The 19,007-nt window shown below is 46.2% G+C and overlaps 1 protein-coding gene across 5 annotated transcripts in view; it reads left to right on the top strand.

The window, feature by feature from the left end:
- PBX1 (PBX homeobox 1) overlaps positions 1 to 19,007 on the top strand; it is a 345,739-nt gene that overhangs the window by 232,308 nt on the left and 94,424 nt on the right. For all 5 annotated transcript variants that reach the window (XM_005655372.3, XM_005655374.3, XM_001927886.6 and 2 more), the window contains one exon: positions 15,108 to 15,352. In XM_005655372.3, the coding sequence (XP_005655429.1) occupies positions 15,108 to 15,352 (245 nt within the window). The remainder of the gene's footprint in view (positions 1 to 15,107; positions 15,353 to 19,007) is intronic.

Below are 19,007 nucleotides of genomic sequence, written 5' to 3'. Positions count from 1 at the left end.
AGAAAAGCAAATTTGGCTTCTGGGATTACTAAGTGTCTGTTACCCCAAAGAGCAAGAGCCCCTGCAAGGGCCTCTGATGACGTGGGGACAGCTGGAGTCTCTTCTGTCCTGCAGGGGACTTGCTGGGTGATCAGCACTCTGTGAATCAGCATCCTCAGCGAGACCCATGCGGCTTGCCAGGGCCTCTCTCATGAGGCAAAGGTGGACCAATGGCGTCCTATCATCAAGGGGCCTGAGAAGGGCGGTGGTCACATCTGCCTGGTGAAATGGTTGTGGAACTTTTGCACTCCATAGCTTGAGAGGTATTTTGTGGGTCAGACAGATGTCAGCTCGCTCAGTGCAGGAGAAAACAAGATACCTCTTCAGATAAATAGAGTGAGAACCCCAGTAAATAAGGCCCAGCCTACGGGAGGCAGATCTTTAAAGAAAAGTTAAGATCCCCCATCATCTGTCTCCCTGTCAACAGTTGATGTATTTAGCTGGCACCTCCTGGTGCTAAATGTTTTCTGATGATGCTGGTCGTCATGACCACTGTGCGTCCCCACCGGGGGAGGGCGCCTCCTGTGTGAGAGTTCTTGAGCGTGGCGTGGCGGGGCGGGGGCGGGGGGAAGGGCGCACCTCTCTAGCGCACAGGAAGAACGGATGGACCAGAGAAGCCCTCTCCTCTCCCTGACGACATTCTGATTTTACCAGGGTGTAAAAGCAAGCCGAGGCAACAAGAAAAAGCCCGGCTGAAAATCAGAGCCTAATCGCTCCCATCTGCTCCAGTGCTGTTTCCCCTCGTCGCCTGCCAGGATGTTTGCCGCAGACGCTAAGTAGCACATCATTTTCGATAAGTTGCAATCATTGACTTGAAATTGACTTCTCCTTTAAGATGTCCCCCTGGAAACTTGAACCAGCTTTTGAGAAGCCCTGTCCAGGGTGGAATTTGAATGCTGGCGCTTAAGTGCAGGAAAAGTTAAGCCCACTTGACCAACTAGGTGTTTATATATTCAAGATTTCAGCCACGTGGACTCTGTTGGAAAGAGAGGATGGCCCGGGAGCTCAGAGTCACGGTGGAGCCCGCTCCCCAGTGAAAGGCACAGGTGCTGAGATGGGAACGACTGGAAATGACCCTCTGGACCCCTTCCCAAAGCAGAAATGTTGTGCCTCTCTTAAGACATCAAGCTGAGATCTTTCTTGGTCCCCATGAGAAGTTTCTCTTTTATCGTGAGACTGGGCTGGTGATGACTGAAGGTGTGTTTTGCAATCCGGAGCCCCTTATCTCAAACGCCCTTCTTCTAGTCCACCATCACAACCCTTATTTCTCTTTCTTTCTTTCTTTCTTTCTTTCTTTCTTTCTTCCTTCCTTCCTTCCTTCCTTCCTTCCTTTCTCTCTCTCTCTCTCTCTTTCTTCCTTCCTTCCTTCCTTCCCTCCTTCCTTCCTTCCTTCCTTTCTCTCTCTCTCTTTCTTTCCTTTTCTTTTGCTTTTTTAGGGCCGCACCAGAGGCATATGGAAGTTCCCAGGCTAGAGGTCAGATTGGAGCAACAGCTGCCAGCCTATGCCACACCCACAGCAACTGGATCTGAGCTGCCTCTGTGACCCGATGGCTCACGGCAACCCTGGATCCTTAACCCACTGATTGAGGCCAGGTTTCGAACCCTCGTTGTCCTCGTGGATACTAGTCAGTTTCCTTAACCGTTGAGCCAGGAATGGAACTCCCACAATCCGCATTTCTTATTTAGCACCCTCATGCTCTAGCCCAGGGTGAGAATTGAGACACCTCTAGCATTCTGTCCTGCCTTCCAACCTTCCTTGTCAGTCCAAGTCTTAGTGGTTTCAGAGGCTACTGCGGAAGTTTGAGAGGCAGCAAAAGCCTCTTGCCTCTCCTGCAGCCTGTTTGCTGAAAATTCCGCAGCCCCTTGTGTCCGAGATTGACCCTAGTGACTCATTAGCAGCAAGACTTGTGCTCGGGATGGTTTTTGTAACGAGCGGTCATGGATCATCCACATGCCATCCCTGAAGGATCCAGACTGACCTTGTATGCCTTTGTGAGATAACTGCCTAGGGTCACAGGTGTTGTTTGTGGTCATGGAAGAAACAAAGTTAATTGACGTGTATTTTGAAATGGACCTGGGTGTGCCCATCAATAGACCCGGTGTCCTTCTGCTGGGGAATTTCTGCTACCGCCAAAGTGAGTGGAGGTGATTTCCTCTCTAAGGGGGCTGCCTTGGAATTTCCCTTTCCTTCTTCTGTGTCCCTTTTCCAGGAAACTGGTGAATTCAGCAGGTTGGTTAGAGGGCAAACGTTTTTATTATTATTATTGTTATGATTGTTATTATTATTTGGACGCACCCACGCCACAGCCGTCACCCGAGCCACAGCAGGGACAACACTGGATCCTTAACCACTAGGCAACCTAAAATAAAATATTATTTTACTATAGTGTAAAGCAGTATCCCGATATGAGCTCTAGATATGTGGACAAGTTCCAGCAGCCTGAAGTGATCTGTTAGAATTTGGTCTTCTGGAGTTCCCTTTGTGGCCCAGAGGTAGCAAACCCAGCTGGGATCCATGAGGACTAGGGTTCGATCCTTGGTCTTGCTCAGTGGGTTAAAAATCCAGCGTTGCTGTGACCTGTGGTGTAGGTTGCAGATGTAGCTCGGATCCAGCGTTGCTGTGGCTGTAGCATAGGCTGGTACATGTAGCTCCGATTGGACCCCTATCCTGGGAATTTCCATAGGCCACGGGTGCAGTCCTATAAAGCAAAAAAAAAAAAAAAAAAAAAAGAACTTGGTCTCCCATATTGCTCCTGCTCTTATGTTTGCCTCCAGCATTGCAGTTTAGCCTGCCTTAGCAAATCTGATCAGGATACAGTCTTCTCTTTGCCTCCTTTATCGTTGAGGCAGCAGAGTGCTCTTGGCCAGTTTCCATATGCGGCCACCCTTCACCACCCACCCTCTCTTTTCCAATTCAGGCTACGCTCCCCCCGGCCATCTAACCTGAGACCAGGAGGCCTCTCCCTCTCCTGCTCCCTCACTCCAGACTTCCAGGATCTTCTTCCACTCCTGCTAATAGCCTGAGTGGTACCCAAGAGAGGCCCTCTAATGATCAGGCCTTTTCCTATCTTTCTAAACCTCTTTTTTGCAGGAAGAAATTCTCCCCAGTGGCTACTCAGGTTTTGCTGTGACTTGCCTCTTGTTATTAAATCTGCCTCTTTCTAATTTCCTCTGTAACACTCTAACCAACACAGAATCACTCTGCCCTCTAGTTCTTTCTTTTTCTCTTTCTTTTTTTTTTAATAGCTTGTATTAGCTTAGGTCGGTCAAGCTGCCAAAAACAAAATGAAACAAAAACCTCCCCAAGCCCCAGAATAACTTGGCTTAAACAAAATAAAAGTTTATTTCTGTCTTATTTTCACATAGTCTGAAAGTGACCATCAGGCTGGTCTCCAGGATATGAGAACTTCTATCTGATTTCTGTCATTAGTGTGGCTTTTGTTCTCCAGGTCAACTCATGGTGCAGGGTGGCTGCTGGAGCCCCAGCCATTATATCCATATTCCAGCTAGTAGAAGGAAAGAACAGAGGGGCAAGAAAGGCATTGCCTCTTTTTAAGGACATTCCTGAGAGTTTTACATCTTGCTTCCACTCATCCGTCACTGACCAGAATTTTGTCACTGGAGACATGACCACATCTAGCTGCAAGGGAAGCTGGAAAGTGTCTTTCCTCCCAGTGACCATGAACTCAACTAAAAATCAGTGTTCTCTGGAGGTCCTGCTGTGGCACAGGGGGTTAAGAAACCAACTGCTACAGCTCAAGTTGCTGCTAAGGCACAGGTCTGACTCCTGGTCTGCTGCAGTGGGTTAAAGGATCTGGCATGCCACAGCTGCAGTGAAGGTCTCCACTGAGGCTCAGATTCAGCCCCTGGCCTGGGAACTTCCACATGCCATGGGTGCAGCCATAAAAAATGAATAAAAATAAAAAATGAAAATCAGTGTTCTGAGTCCATGGAGAGGGATGCAGTGGAAGAAACCAGCAGATCATTCTTTTCCTTCATCTTTGGACCGAAACTCTCTGCCAGGCACCCCCTTTCTTAACTGTTCCCTCTCCTAAATCCCATGAAGGAGAGATACATGCTCCATCATATTTCCTATCTCAAGATAAATATTAGCATAGTGCACGCATTTGCATGAAATGATTTTCTTATTATCAGTGTTAGTTATAGTAGTAATAATGGTGGTCCTGAGACTGAGTGAGTGCTTTCCATCCTCTTATAGATGCAAAAGAATTGTCTGTCTGTCTGTCTGTCTTTCTTTCTTCCTTCCTTCCCTCCTTCCTCCCTCCCTCTTGGCTTTCTTTCCTTTTCTTTTTTTTTTTAATTTTATGGCCACACCCATCACATATATCACACCCATCACATTTTCACATATGGAAATTTCCAGTCCAGGAATTACATCCCAGCCACAGCTGTGACCTACACCACAGCTATGGTCACACTGGATCCTTTAACCCACTGTGCGGGGCCAGAGATCGCACCCACACCTCTGCAGCAACCAGAGCTGCTGCAGCGGGATTCTTAACCCTCAGCGGGAACTCCAGGAATTATGTTTCTCATTCACAAGAATTAGGGAGAAGTAGAAGGACCAAGTTAAAGAGGCCGAAGGGATGGAGCCAGAATGTTGCTCCTTGTTTCCTGATTCTGGACCCTGTATCTGACCCTGGCTGGAAATTGCCTTTGCCAACTGGGATGTCATCCCTCTGTCTGTGCTTGGTCTGCACACCTCTGTCCGTGAAAATCATCTCCTGTGGTAGAGTACACCTCCTCCAGTGGGATAAAGGTATATGATCCGTAGTAGTATTTGCCTTCTGCAATTTGTGGGATTGGAAACAATCATGGGGTAAATTAAGACTAAATTAACACTATCTTCTGTGAGGACCCCTCAAGGTCAACAACACATTGTACTAGGAACCCTGCCTTTGAATTATTCTGTGGTTTTCAAACCCTGGAAAGATTTTTGTGGGACAACATGCTCTTTATTTCCAACTTAGTTCTGAGGAAATTGCTTGGAAGATCGAAGGAAAAAAAAAATAGTTTTGCAATGATTGAGCTTGAAACTATGCACAAGAATATCCTGCTAGTTACTAGGAGCTGAAAAAGCATTTGTAGTCCTGAGACAGTGGAATGATGTCCAGAAGGTAAGACCGTGCAAGATATGCACGTGGCAATATCCAGTTACCTTTAGTATTTTGAATGTGGGGTTTCTCTGTGCCCTGACAGAGAAGGATGATTGTGACGTCTGAATCCCACCCAAAAGTTGAAACTGAAACATACTTCCTCAAACCTTGGTCTTGAATAGAGTCTTTGCTGCTCCCTCCTGGTTATAATTTATTTATTTTTTAATGGAAATTTGGAAGCAGCTATTAAAGATAGCATCCAGGCTAGCTTGTCTGACCGAAAGTGAGGTTGCTTCCGTGCTGAGTGGTTCCCAGAAGGGTCTTTTTGGCTTTCTAGAAGGATTGTGTCTTTCATCCTGAGCTCTGCCAGATCAGGAATGCTTTCTGGCTCAGGAAGCCTGAAGCTGGAGCCTCTGGTAAAGAGGGGGCACGTCAGGCTTCAGAGGAAGCAAGATTCTCAGTGTGCTTGGGAGAAGAACCGCAAGACAGGAACATAAAGGAGTTCCTTGGTGGCACAGCAGATTAAGGATCTGGCATTGTCGCTGATGTGGCTTAGGTCACTGCTGTCACATGGGTGTGATTCCTGGCAAAGAACTTCTCTGCATGCCACAGGTATGGCCAAAAAAAAACCCCCAAAAAACCCCCAAAACACAAAAACAAAAAACAAAACAAAAAAAACCCAAAACCATAAAGAACCAGCAAAAGGAGGGGAAAAAGATGTTTTGAATTGTATTGTGTGAGCTGAGGATCGATTTCCTGGCCTTGATGGTGACATTTCGAGCTTTCCTAGAAGCACAGCAGGTGAGGTAGCGACTGTACGTATGCGTGTGTCTGTATGTCTATTATACACTCATTGACTTAGCCTGGTTCCCTCTGCTCTGCTGCTGTTTCCTAACATACAAAACCCCAACTCTTAACTCTAAATCCATCTTGCTTTCTTATTCTTCCCAAAGGGACCTTTATCGATGGGATTGATTTCGATTTAACCAACAATTGAAAAGCTACCAGTTACCAAGTATGGACATGTGCCTTTGTAAAAATAACCTTATTTAATCCTTTAATAAGAATTACGGTGTGGTTGGTATTATTATTGATTGTTGGGTGATAAAGAAGCTGAGCTGAAGGGAGGCAAGGTCACATGGTAGGAGTCTGGTACCTGGCTCTGTACCAGTGTTCCTCTTTTGTGCCATGGTACAAGGTGAACAGAAGAGAGCCTGGGCCTGTGTTTATACTTGTGGGGGATACTGAAATCTGATGGGAGAGGAAACTGGCCATGTATCAGCACCTGCAGGCAATATGCTAGATGTCTCATTGAGACTCCAAGCTACAGAACCATTCTCCTCTTAAGGCAAGAGAATAGTGAGGCATTTCTCCTGCTTTCTCTGTGGCCACTTCCTTGAGAAACTACCTCTGGAGAGAGAAGCTTGCATTTGTGGGGATTGCATGGCAAGCCGCCAACCAATGGCTCCACCTTTTTCATGCTTTTTAGGTACAATGTAGTAGGAAACCATTTCTTGCACGTTGGGCTACCAAGTCTGTGGGGCTCCCACACCCTGAACTGGTCCCCCCCAGAAGCTTTTCTTCTTCCTTTACACCTCTCTGCTTAGCAGTCTGAGGCCAAGGCCAGTGTGAAGTCTTGCCCTCCTACCAATGTCTGTGGCGCCTCTTCAGGCCGAGGGGTTTCCTGAGCAGCAGTCCAAGCTTGAGCTGTTAAGGACCAATGCCCCTCGCCCAGGCAGCCGGCACCCATCCAGGAAGGCAGGAGTCTGTTGCCCGGTGCAGGAGTCTGCTCTCTGCCAGGTGGTCCAGGAGACTCCGTGTGCCAAGCAGAGGATCTGTGAACGGGATCCGTGCCCGAGTGTTTCCTGAGAAGTGGAAAATGAGTGTGACCAGAGCCGCCAAAGCCTGGCCCAGAAAAGGGGATGACAAAAAAGCGTAGCATATTTCTTTAAAGAAATGCCTCTGCCCCCCAGTATTAACCATGATAGCAAAAACCCTAAAATCATCTCCAGAGGGTCATACATTTGTATTTTTATCTCCAGCTTTAAAACTTCTCACAAAGCCCTGCACATGGTAGTGATGGGTGCATGTGAAGAATGAGACCACATTTTATTTTGAAACACATAACAGTGCCTCGCACCACAGGAGATGCTCATTGAGTAATTGTGGATGAAATGTTTCAGGAATCTCAAAGCCTCTCTCTTGACCGACTTAAAGCCCTCAAGGCCCCTTGCTTGGGCTACTTGCCTAACAAACCGAGGAGAAAAGTTGAAAGGGCTAGAAGACATCTTATCTTCCTATGTAAACCCCTGTTGATGCACTAAGAGACCAGAGATCTGTGGGTCCCACCTTGGTGTCCCTGAGCTTCTGACAGCTGAGAGGCAGACAGCTGCCAGTTCAAGGGTGGCTTTCACCCTTGAAGACTCCATGAACTTGGACAACTTCATGAACTTGGACAACTTCACCCTTGAAGACTCCATGAACCTTCTGACAACTGCAGCATCAGAGATCTCCACCCAGGATGGACCATCTCAACTCAGATGGTAACTAGTTCTCCCAGGCTAACCGGAAGCTCTGACCAGCAACAAGCTCTAATCCTGGTTTGTAAAACTTAGAAAATCAAATGGTTAACGATTTCCATTTGTTGGACAGAGTCTTTTAAACACACACGCAAATGAATGAGGGGGTTGAGAATTCATGGAAAACATCAGGACACACTTATCCTAAACCTCAAGCCATTAATGTGAGGTTTCGGTTCCACATTTTGTTCAAAAGAATCAAACTATGTCATCATTATTTTCCAGCTTGAGCTAGGAATTTATTATTTGTGGATGCAGTTGTGCTTATGAGGAATGAAAGAAACTGGGGGAAGGAAGAGAGAGTTGTGTCTACTGTGATTTTTTTTTTTTCTTTTTTTGCTTGCCAGCCACCTACTCTGGCAATGTGATGTTCCCACCACGGGTCTCAGGACAGTTGGTGCAAAGTGTAAAGAAAGACGGAAGGAATCTAAACTTGGGCTCTTGAAGCCAGCGCCCATGTCGGATTATTCAGCACCCACCTCCCTTTCTGGCACCTTAGAGGTGCTTGGTTAGTTATTTGCTTATGTGAACCAAGCATTCCTCAGAGGACTCATGTGGGTAACATAGATTGTGCAGCTTTCACTGGAGGCCACTGCCCGCCCTCCGAGGAATTCTTTCCCAGGTACCAGTCAGGTGCCAGGCTCTTCCTCATACCCAGAGCCTTCATGGGTAATGTTGGCTTACTGGAGACATACCAGCTGTGGGTTCCAGAGGCTCTGACTAGATGACAGCATGTATTTGCTTTGTTTAGAATTTTCAGATTTGAAAAGTCCGATTTGACCATTCTTTGAAGTGCAGGTGGAAGACGTGGCAGAGGGACAGGCCTTTTACCAGAAGTTTGACCCTCGTCCAACTTGTAACTGGACCAGTGGGAGGAAGAGCACATCTAAGAAACTGCCTGCCTGGCCAAGGACAGTGGACTGAGGCAGAGATCACCACGGCCACACCATCCTGCATCCTTCCCTCCTTTTCCTATGTTAAGAGATGCTTGAATAGATGCTCAGTGCCAGTGGCTCTGTGAGGTTATACAGGGGGGATGCATGGATGTAGGACAGGTCGTCACTGCTTCTCAGAAGCTCACAGTCTTGCTGGCAAGGCAGCAGCTGTGACATTGGCTGTTCTGAGATGTGCTGTGGCTGTGATGTAGATAGTACTTGCCCTGGTGGCTTAGAGGCAAGGGAGTTCATTTTTAGCTATTGTCTGGGTAGGTTTCAAGGAGAAAGATTTTGAGCTGAGATTTGAAATGGGATGGCACGGTAGTTAGTGGTTTTTTATGGCTGAAAGGGAAGAGCCACATGGCCCAGTGGCTCTAACTATAATGGTTCTATGGCAGAAAAAAAGTCATTGAAGAGGATCGGATTTGGAGGAAATTTCAAAGAAAGTAAGAAATCGATGGGAAGAACTTCCTTCCTTCCTACCTCATATCTGATTATCTTTCCTTAGAGTGTCAGACATGGGAGTTCACTTGTGGCACAGTGGGTTAAGGATCCAGCATCGGCACTGAAGCAGCTCAGGCCTAGCCCAGGAACTTCTACATGCTGTGGGTGTAGCCAAAAATATATAAAGAAACAAACAAAACAAGCATATCAGTCATGCCCTGGGCATCAGGACGTTGTGTGCATGCGTGCTTGTGTGCATCTGTACACTCCTATGCAGAACTGAAATCATATCCCCTTGGCTACTGTAGGGTTCTGTGAGTCAGAACCCTACTGTTGTAGTAGAAGATGAAGTGGCTAAGTGTGAAAGACCTAAATTCCAGTCATGGCATTTCCCGTTTGCTTTGATTGGGGGGAAACTACTCAGCCTTCGTTTATCCACTATCTAATTTTTTAATATTCATGTTTTATATAAGGTGATGCAATTCATGGTGCCGAAGTACTTTCTGAACAAATAAAAGGTGTAACTGTGATATTTCCAGGAGGCAGGCACTTTGCTCTATTTCTCAAAATGCAGGGACAATGTATTTCTGTCCCACACTTCTGTCCAAAGTTCTGACCACCTGGGAGATAGCAGAGCAGGTTTGGCGATGAGCCTGGGCGAGCTTCCTGGTCAGGTGTATTGAAGACCAACTTGTGGACAGTGGAACACCTGCACAGGGGTTCAGTCTTATGATTTCAGATCAAGCAAAGGGATTGGTCGGAAAGTATGAGGTCTCATCCTGGGGGGAACGCCTTGTGCCCTTTTCCCAACCACACGTCTCTTGTCTATCCATCTCTTATCTCTGTTGACCCCTCAGCCCAGCTTTGGTCCCTGAACTGCTGTTTGAATCTGAAGACCACTGTCTCTGTAGAGCTGCTCTCCTTCTCTGCTGTCTGCCCCACCCGTGGAAGCAGGAATCTAAGTGGGGTTATTTTCCCCAGCTCGAAAAGAACCTGGGGACTGGAAAAGACCAGGCCCTCCCAGCCCAGCCAGTCCTTGGTGAAGAAAGAGTGCCCTCTAGTGGACATTGTCTGGAGCTGCTCCGGATTCCCGTGGAAGCTCCGCCAAGGACAAAACAACCCCCTCGCTGCCCTCCTGCCAAGGATCTTGAATATGCCTTTGGGTTTAGTTTGTTTTTCTCCTGGTGTGAAGAGAAATAAATAAATAAAGAACAGCGGGAGACCAGTTGTGAGAGCAGCTTCGACAGTGCTGTGACAGCCCCCTTATCTTGGGAGTTTCACCAAAGAATTAACCCCAGGCCAGTGACGTGACATGAGGCTTTTTAAAGGGCATGAGAAGATTTCTATATAAATCACTTATCTTTCTTGACTGGTCTCTTACATGAGGAAAAGGAAACTCTTTAAGGATGATTACCGAAAGGGTTAAATCTCTCGTTGGGTGACCTTTTTCGGAGAGCAAATCCACTGCAGTTGATTTCATTTTTGGTAGTGGATGTTTTCAGACCTGACGGTTAAACCCCTATATGCACTGGCATAAGCAGGGGATTTTTTTTTCCCTTTAAAACCTGTTTCAGTAAAAGCGGTTGGGCTGGGGAGCCCAGAGGGGAGAGGGCGGGGGAGGACGCAGGGCGCCCATCAGGGGAGCAGGAACCTGATCATATGTGATGGTTGCTGGATTAGGTAACAGCTCTGCTGGTTGAAATTGGATCTTGGAGGATGAGTGTTAACATCTCTGGTGTCCTGGCGAAAGGTTCATTTGAGACTTGCATGGTGCCACAGAGATAAAAAGGAGCTTTTAAATAATCATTTTGTCTCCTACTTGCCAGAGTGCTGACTTCAAGCAGTAAATAGGTAGCATCACTTCTGCTTAGACATATCGGCCTTTTCATTTATTTATTTAATGTCGGTGGGATTTTTTTTTTTTTAAATTCGCTAGCTGAACAGTTTTTCGTACCAGTGAATCCCAGCACCCACTTTTATCGTGGAACATTTGCATCCTGCTCCTTCTGTGCAGAAATCTGTACATACAGTGCTGTTTATTGGTCCATCCATGCCTCCTCCCGGCACACACGCACAGCCCGAGACCATCAGAACCAGAACCTTCCATGTGTTGTGGTGGAAAAAGAACATTTTCTCTTCATGTTCTGTGTGTGTGTGTGTGTGTGTGTGTGTGTGTGTGTGTGTGTGTGTGTGCGCGCGCGCATGTGTGTATATAGTTGTGGTTGTGGTTCTGACCCTACTCTGAAACTTCTATTTTCATAATGATTTGAACATAATTTAAAGGGCGTAATTTGGAGAGGACTGTTGGGATTTTGTTTTTTTCTGTTGTTTTATTCACATCTCTGGCATGGGGCCTATTTATGAGTCTCGAACTCTGAGTAAAAATGCCAGTAACATGGATGTTATGGTGTATTCTGTTTCTAGCATAGCAATGTCTTCTTGGCTACATTTAGAAACCAGTTATAGGGAGTTCCCGTTGTGGCCCAGTGGGAACAAACCCGACTGGTAACCATGAAGTTCCGGGTTCGATCCCTGGTCTCGAAGTGGATTAAGGATCCAGCGTTGCTGTGAGCTGGAAACTAATTATATTAAATCCTTATGAATCCAAATTTCTTTTTAAGGAGTAATTGTTTAAAAGATTTATCAAATGATCTAAAAGCTAAGCAAAATGATAACACTTTTACTATGAATGTCTGTTCCTCCCGCCCAAATAAATGTATCCTTTATACCTGAAGGGGGACAAAAAGAGAAAAAGATTAGTGTTTTACCCTCTGGGATTGTCCTGGAATGTCAATCCAGGGGGAGGCGAGGTCACAGTGTATTCTTCAGTGTCCTTTCTCAGCTTTAGCAGTTTCCTTTATTTCATTTAAAACCAGTTAGATTTTAAGACCAAGAAAAAATATTAATTAGGTAGGCGTACAGAGTTTGTGTGGACAATTTGTTCTTCCCATGAATTTCTTTCTTTTTTTGTTGTCCGGGCCTGTGGCATATGGAAGTTCCCAGGCCAGGGACCGAACCCGCGTCACAGCAGGGACCCAAGCTGCTGTGGTGACAATGCTAGATTCTTAACCTGCTGCAACACAGGGGGCACTCCAGCATTAATTGTTTAAAAGCAAAAGTGGGGCATGGACATGGGTGCAGCTGGGAGGGGCTGGAAAGGGAAAACATGCTCAGAGGTTAATAGTGGGCACATGGGAAGTACTAGTAGGAGCGAGCACACCTGGTCACCTCCCTAGTACCTGGAGGAACTAGTACCAGCACCTTGGTCTGTGCACACCTCTCTCTTTGCCTCTTGCACTCGTCTCATAGCTAATTGAACTTTGCCAGAGGAGTAAAGCTAAAGGGGTGAGTGAGTTGGTCTCAGGCGCAGGTGCTGTCTGAGGATGCTCAGCATCCTCTCGGGTAAGGCAGGGTGTAGGTAGCGCTCGGAAAGCGCCTCCTCCCCATTAAGAGGGCATTATTCCTTTTGCTTGGCTACCATTGTGGAGACCAGAAACTGTGACAGCATCTGTCAGTGCTGCACCTTGCACCGGAAGGGTTGTTATGGGGTGATGAGGAGGACCACTCGGAGGCATCCCTGCCGAGCTCAGGTGTTACCAGCCTCAGCATCATAGGGAGGTCTCCGCCTGCCGAGGTCTGCAGTCTCTTCTGGAGTGCATGGGCCATGGAGACTCCTGAGAGTGGATTAGAATAGAATTTTGTCCCAGTACCATTTTTTAATGACCAAGCAAAAGTGCAGCAATTACAGAATGGCTCAGAGGTGATTTCTTTCTTTCTTTCTTTTTTTTTTTTTTTTTTTCATTTTTAAATGACCCAGAGGTGTTTTTGTTGCTAAAGTGAGGAAAATTTATTTAGTAAAATTCACTGAGGAACCATCCATGGACCCCACACACTCATGACCTCACCTGGAAGAGTTCACTGAGCTGAGGAAGGAGGGGCTCTGAGCACCAGCTGCTAGGTGGGGGCTGGGGTCCCCATTCTTTTCAGCACCACACCTTTAGGGCTCGGTATTCAGGAAATGGTTACAGCATTCTTTTACTTTCTGAAGGAAACCTTTGTTCCTGGTGAAGTGACTTTGGAGACTGGAGCAAATAAATTCAAGGAACTGAATAACGTGACTAAATCTTTATTATTCCAAGATCAAAGGGACAATTTCCGTGTATTCCCCTGAGCCTTCAAAAGAAAGATTTCACTGGGAAGAGATCCACAAAATAAGCCTGCACGATACCATCACCAATTTAGAATTTTTTTTATTGCAGCAGAATATTAAAACTTCAGATGTGAGAGGCGAGGCTGAGTCCTCCAGTGTGGGCTCTTTGTGTGTGGGGTGGATTTCCTTCCTTCCTCCCTGCCAACTGCCTTCCCCACGTCCTCCCTTCCCACCTCCCATCATTTCAAGGGGCACACGCCTCTGCCCTGTGCTTTAACTGCCACTGCTGGTCCCCGTGGCTGGACCTTCCACTTGACTGTCTCGTGTTTCAGGAAAGCAATGCTGCCGTTTTCCTTGTAGCACAGGAATTAGGATTTCCTTCGAAACAGCTTTCAAGGTTGGTTCTTGTCATGCCTGTGAGAAGTCAGGAGCATGTGGGCACAGCCAGCAGTTATGCTGGTATTATACGTGACGGAATCCCCTGAATGTCTACATGTCCCCTCGGATTGAGCTCAGATCCACCTGCCCTGTCACGACGCCATGGGGCTGCCTTGCTAGGGGTCAGGAGACAACTGCACCTGGCACCGTCCCCGTGGGGCTCACCCGATGTGCCCTGGCTGGAGACAGCTCTGGACGCTGATTGTGCCTAGACCCACAGGGCCGAGTAGACCCTGCTGTCTCCATCCCCAGTTGTGAACGAGTGGGGGACACCTCCTCTGCCTTTAGTCACGTCCCTTCCTCCCTCCCTCCCATTTTCTTTTCTTTTCTTTTTAATTGAAAAGTCTTTCCATGTTCACTCTCAACAAAGACTTGGCTGCTGACAACTAAACTGGGTTTAGATGAGTGATTTATTTTATGGCAGGTTGTATGGAGGTAGTAAAAAGAGACTGCCTAGCTCTTGTGCTGATTTACTAAATCCCTTGCTTCTCTCAGTCCAAATCACCCCCTCACCCCCTGCAAACGGTCATGGTGTTTTCATAAAAAGCAGCTGCTTATGGAACTGAGCCTCCTCCTTCTCCCAGAACACTGGCTTCTCTGAATCCCTGGGACAGTGTGTTCAAAGGATCTCGTCCCTGTGTCTACCAGGACAGAGTCCTTATCACCTGGAACGGACAGATCTCCATTTTGGGAGCTGGACCTCCCTAGTCTGGGGAAAAGGTCTTAAGACTTCATTCCAAATTAACTGTATTTGCCTAGCTAGCTTAGAGATTTGGAATGTGGGCTGATCGGATATTACAAAGTCAGTGAGTGTAAAACCACAAACTCACAGAGATCTAAAATTAGACCGTGAAGAAGGAAATGCTTTTCCTTGAATTCACATTTGGCAGTTTGGGGACGAAATCGAAATTTTATTCTGTTATAATTAATTTTATTATAGTTTTAAAAGTTTTTTCATTGGGGTAAAATATAACGTAACGTAAAATGGAAGGTTTTAACCATTTTTAAGTGTCCAGTTCAGTAGCCTTAAGTACTTTCACATTATCGTCCAGCCATCACCACCATCTTCCCCAAATGAAACTCCATACGAATTAACCACCCACTCCCTGATCCCACCTCCCTCCAGCCGGTGGGGTGTCTACTTTTTGCCTCCATCCAGCCTGGCTCTTCTAGGTACTTCATCTGAGCAGAGCATCACTCATTCGAGAATCAAAGCAAATCTCTCTTTGCATTTTCTCCCCCTCCTATTCTTCTCTTTTTCCTGCCCTTTGCTCATTGCTCAGACGCCACATTGCAAGTAATTTGAGACTTCTTTAGCCATATGACCTACGTGGTTTTTGTTGTTTTTAAATTTTTCTTTGTCAGGTTACTGTAGCATCTCCCTTCTCTTTGTGTCTCCCTGCAGTTTTGAGTATCCGGGGAGCCCAGGAAGAGGAGCCAACAGACCCCCAGCTGATGCGACTGGACAACATGCTGTTAGCAGAGGGGGTGGCAGGGCCAGAGAAGGGTGGTGGCTCGGCTGCGGCAGCTGCAGCGGCAGCGGCTTCCGGAGGTGCAGGTTCAGACAACTCAGTGGAGCATTCCGATTACAGAGCCAAACTCTCACAGATCAGACAAATCTACCACACGGAGCTGGAGAAATACGAGCAGGTAACCACCGCTTTACAGGGTCTCGGCACCTGAAGGAAGGGCAGAGGAGTCATAAGATCCAGGCAGACAGCCTTTCCTGGGCGTTGCTGTCTTGGGTCCAGCATTTCCAGTCTCCCGGTCGCCACTTGCTGACCTTGAGTCCTGCAGGTCCTTGGTCACCACCATTGAAAAGCCAGGCAAACTGGAGGTAAAGTCATTTAAAAAAACCCAGAGTTGTAAGTGATGATTTCTAGAAACATTAATAGTCCGTTACAGGGGCACTCCGTCCCTGGCGCTCTGGAGTGTTTGCTCATGGCCTGCAGCTTGGGGCTGCCAGGGAGTGGTAGGTCATGAGCAGAGTCACCCCTTGACCTGGGGAGGTGAGTGGGTTCCTCTGACTCTTGTTTGCTCATTAATTAGGAGGATTCTTCAACATCTGGGTGCTTGTGGAACCATATGGCAACAGATACTAAAACTTAAAATCCTTCGTTCTACCCAGCCTCAGTTTAAATGCGAGTCAGACATGTTCTGCTTTTTATATATGAGATGCAATATGATACACACACCCCTCTGTAAAAAGTAGAGGTTCTCAGGGGACCACTGGCTTTAGACAAACTTGGATTCCGGTCCTGACACTCCTCCGATGGTCTCTGGGAGCCAGGGACCTGCATACTGTACCGTAAAAGCTGGTGGTATTTGGCTAAGTTCTGTGGATTTGAAGTCTAGGATATCACAGAGCCATAAAGATCATATGAAGGAAAGGCTAAGGAAGGCTTTAAATCATAAGACAGTATATAAATATTATACAGTATTATAATTCTAACAGAGCTCCTTTCTATTAGAGAGGCCCCCCCACACACACACACATAACATTGTCCTGAAGTTGTAGGTTGACTTACTTGCATTGAATGGTTAGGTTTCTGGCATTCTTTTCTTTTTTCTGTCTTTTTGGGGCTGCATCTGCGGCATATGGAGGTTCCCAGGCTAGGGGTCTAATCAGAGCTACAGCTGCCGGCCTACACCAGAACCACAGCAACGCCAGATCTGAGCCGAGTCTGTGACCTACACCACAGCTCACGGCAATGCCGGATCCTTAACCCGCTGAGCGAGGCCAGGGATCAGACCCACAACCCCAGGGTTCCCAGTTGGATTCGTTTCTGCTCTACCACCATGGGAACTTCTTTCTTTTCTAAGAGTCACAAAAGAGGGAGAAAAGGCAAAAAATAGAAAGACCCTCTCCAGTCCACTTCTGACTGTCTAGGTCAAAGGCAAATGCAAACTTGATAGGAAATTTAAATTTTAAAATAGAAATAGGTGGTTTAAAATTTAAAGTGAAGAAAGTTTCATTATTACATTCCACCTTTGAAATGGAGTTCTACAAAGTCCCTTCTTTTATGAGAGGGGAAAAAAAACTGAAGCTTGAAGCCAAGCAAGGTGAACATTCTCCTCACGGTAAAAGCTCATGTAGACAGTTCCTCGGTTTCCAGGAGAGGCTGAGCTGGCTGATCCGTGATAGCTTCCCCACATGGACCTTTTTAGAGTTCACGGTCTGCCCTAACTAATAGGATAACTTGGGAAGACACCTGGGGACATTTCCTATAAAGGTCCCTAGCTCTTGGGTTCTTCCTAGTCTGTGCTTTGCCTATTTGACCTTCAGCACTCAGCTTGGTCTTTGGCATAACACCCCATCTAGACCCATCATCCCGATTACCTCTTGCCAAATTCCAGGAGCGCAAGAGTGTGGCTTCCCCCCTGATCCCATAACTGGAATGCATGTTAGGCCGGATGGTGTTAAAAACTGGCTTTATTCTTAGCAGCATAGGAGAATGGACTGTGTTCCTGATTTTTTCTTTTTTTTTTTTCTTTTTTTTGTCCTTTTTAGGGCTGTACCTGTGGCATATGGAAGTTCCCAGGCTGTGGGTCTAATTAGAGCTACAGCCACGCAGGATCCACGCTGTGTCTGCGACCTACACCACAGCTCATGGCAACACCGGATCCTTAACCCACTGAACGAGGCCAGGGATCAAATCTGAAACCTCATGGTTCCCAGTCGGATTCGTTTCTGATGCGCCGAGATGGGAACTCCCTGTGTTCTTGATTTAAACCACCTTGTTACTCTTCTATCGTCATCCAAAATGAGTAAAGGACTTTTGTCAACCTAACTGCACTTGTTCCTCAAGATAATGTTATGGTTGGGTCCCCAGGACAGGTACTGTCATCCTCTCCGTTTAGATACAGATGAAGAAGTGGAGGTTAAAGAGGTTAAGTGATGTGTCAGAATCCAGATTTTGACCCTTAGCCCAAGGGTTCCTGTTAGAAGAGCACACGACTGCACTTGATGTGGAAGAGTGTGGATTTCTGTGGACAAGCAAGCAACCAACTTGTCCTCTCTCTTACTTCCATGGACTAGATTGATATAGTCTAAGAGAGAGACTAGTCATAAACAGTCTCCTTCAGAAACTTCTCGTGGATATCTACCTACGCTTAAAAAAAAAAAAAAAAAAAAAAAAAAAAAGGTGGAAGTTAGGAACTGAAGGAAAAACTCCATCAGTACAGAGAAACAAATCCCACTAGGAACCTTGAGGTTTCAGGTCCGATCCCTGGCCTCACTCAGTGGGTTAAGGATCCGGCATTGCCGTGAGCTGTGTGTGGTCTAGGTTGCAGATTAAGTAAATATAGTGGGGTGGCCTATGTTTATTCTTCAAAAGTAGTAAAAAATTATTTCCTTACTTCTGTGGGCATTTTCTGGGTGAGAACTGAATACTGTTTAACACACTCTCTGTGCCTAATAATTTATTAATATTAGTTGTATTGTTAATTATAGTAAATAGCAGATTGTGAGGAAATTATGCCATTAACCTTCTAGCGAGTGTGTTGGAGAGATGGATCTTCTTCATTTTTCCTGCAGCCCTTCCTCGTGGGAGCTTTTTTAAAAATAGGAAAGCTTAGTAAAGTAAAAATGTCTCTGTACCTACATGAAGTTACCAAACTGACTGTTCACGAGTTGATTCTGTTGCTTGTTTTGTTTCTGGTTTGGTGGTAGTACACAACCAGCGGATCTGTTAGCTTCCCAGTAATTAGCTACCATAACCCTACTCAGCCCCACCTCCAAAAAAAACTACCGGAACCAGCCATTGTTTCACCCTGAGGTTATTAGATAAAGAAGGCTTCTAGAGACTTTCATTAGCAAGAAAGGAAGGAAATTGTTTTCTTCATTAAATGGAATTGGTAAAACACTTTTTCAACAGATCACATTGGGAGCGAAGGTATTTAAGAGCTGGCATATTCTAATAGATAAAACCATGGTATCAGAAACCTGAACTTTATTCCAAGTGCTATTAAAAAAAAAATAACTCTTGTAGCTATGCAGAGTTCTTCAGTTTTTGTAAATTACGCTGCCAGGGCATTGTCGGTGCTCAGTCTCTAAGGCTGAACTGGGTTGGGTAAAGTCCATTTACAGCTAAGAGGGTCCTGAAATCCCAGTCACATTCGTTGCTGAAATTGGCAGCCACATCCAGCTTGAAGGAGTAAGAGAAAAGTGCGGGAAGGAAGCTTAAATCTCCGATTAAATTAAACTCAAGCATGATTTTCTAAGAGAGCATTTTTTGGGTCAGGTGCTCCCAGAGGTGCCTTTGTCCCGGACTTAGAATGTCTCCTTTCAGAAAGCGACAACTCT

Source organism: Sus scrofa, chromosome 4 (assembly GCF_000003025.6).
Source record: "Sus scrofa isolate TJ Tabasco breed Duroc chromosome 4, Sscrofa11.1, whole genome shotgun sequence".
NCBI lineage: Eukaryota > Metazoa > Chordata > Mammalia > Artiodactyla > Suidae > Sus > Sus scrofa.
The sequence above is the reverse complement of the archived record's forward strand: the minus strand, read 5'-3'. Positions and strand labels throughout refer to the sequence as shown.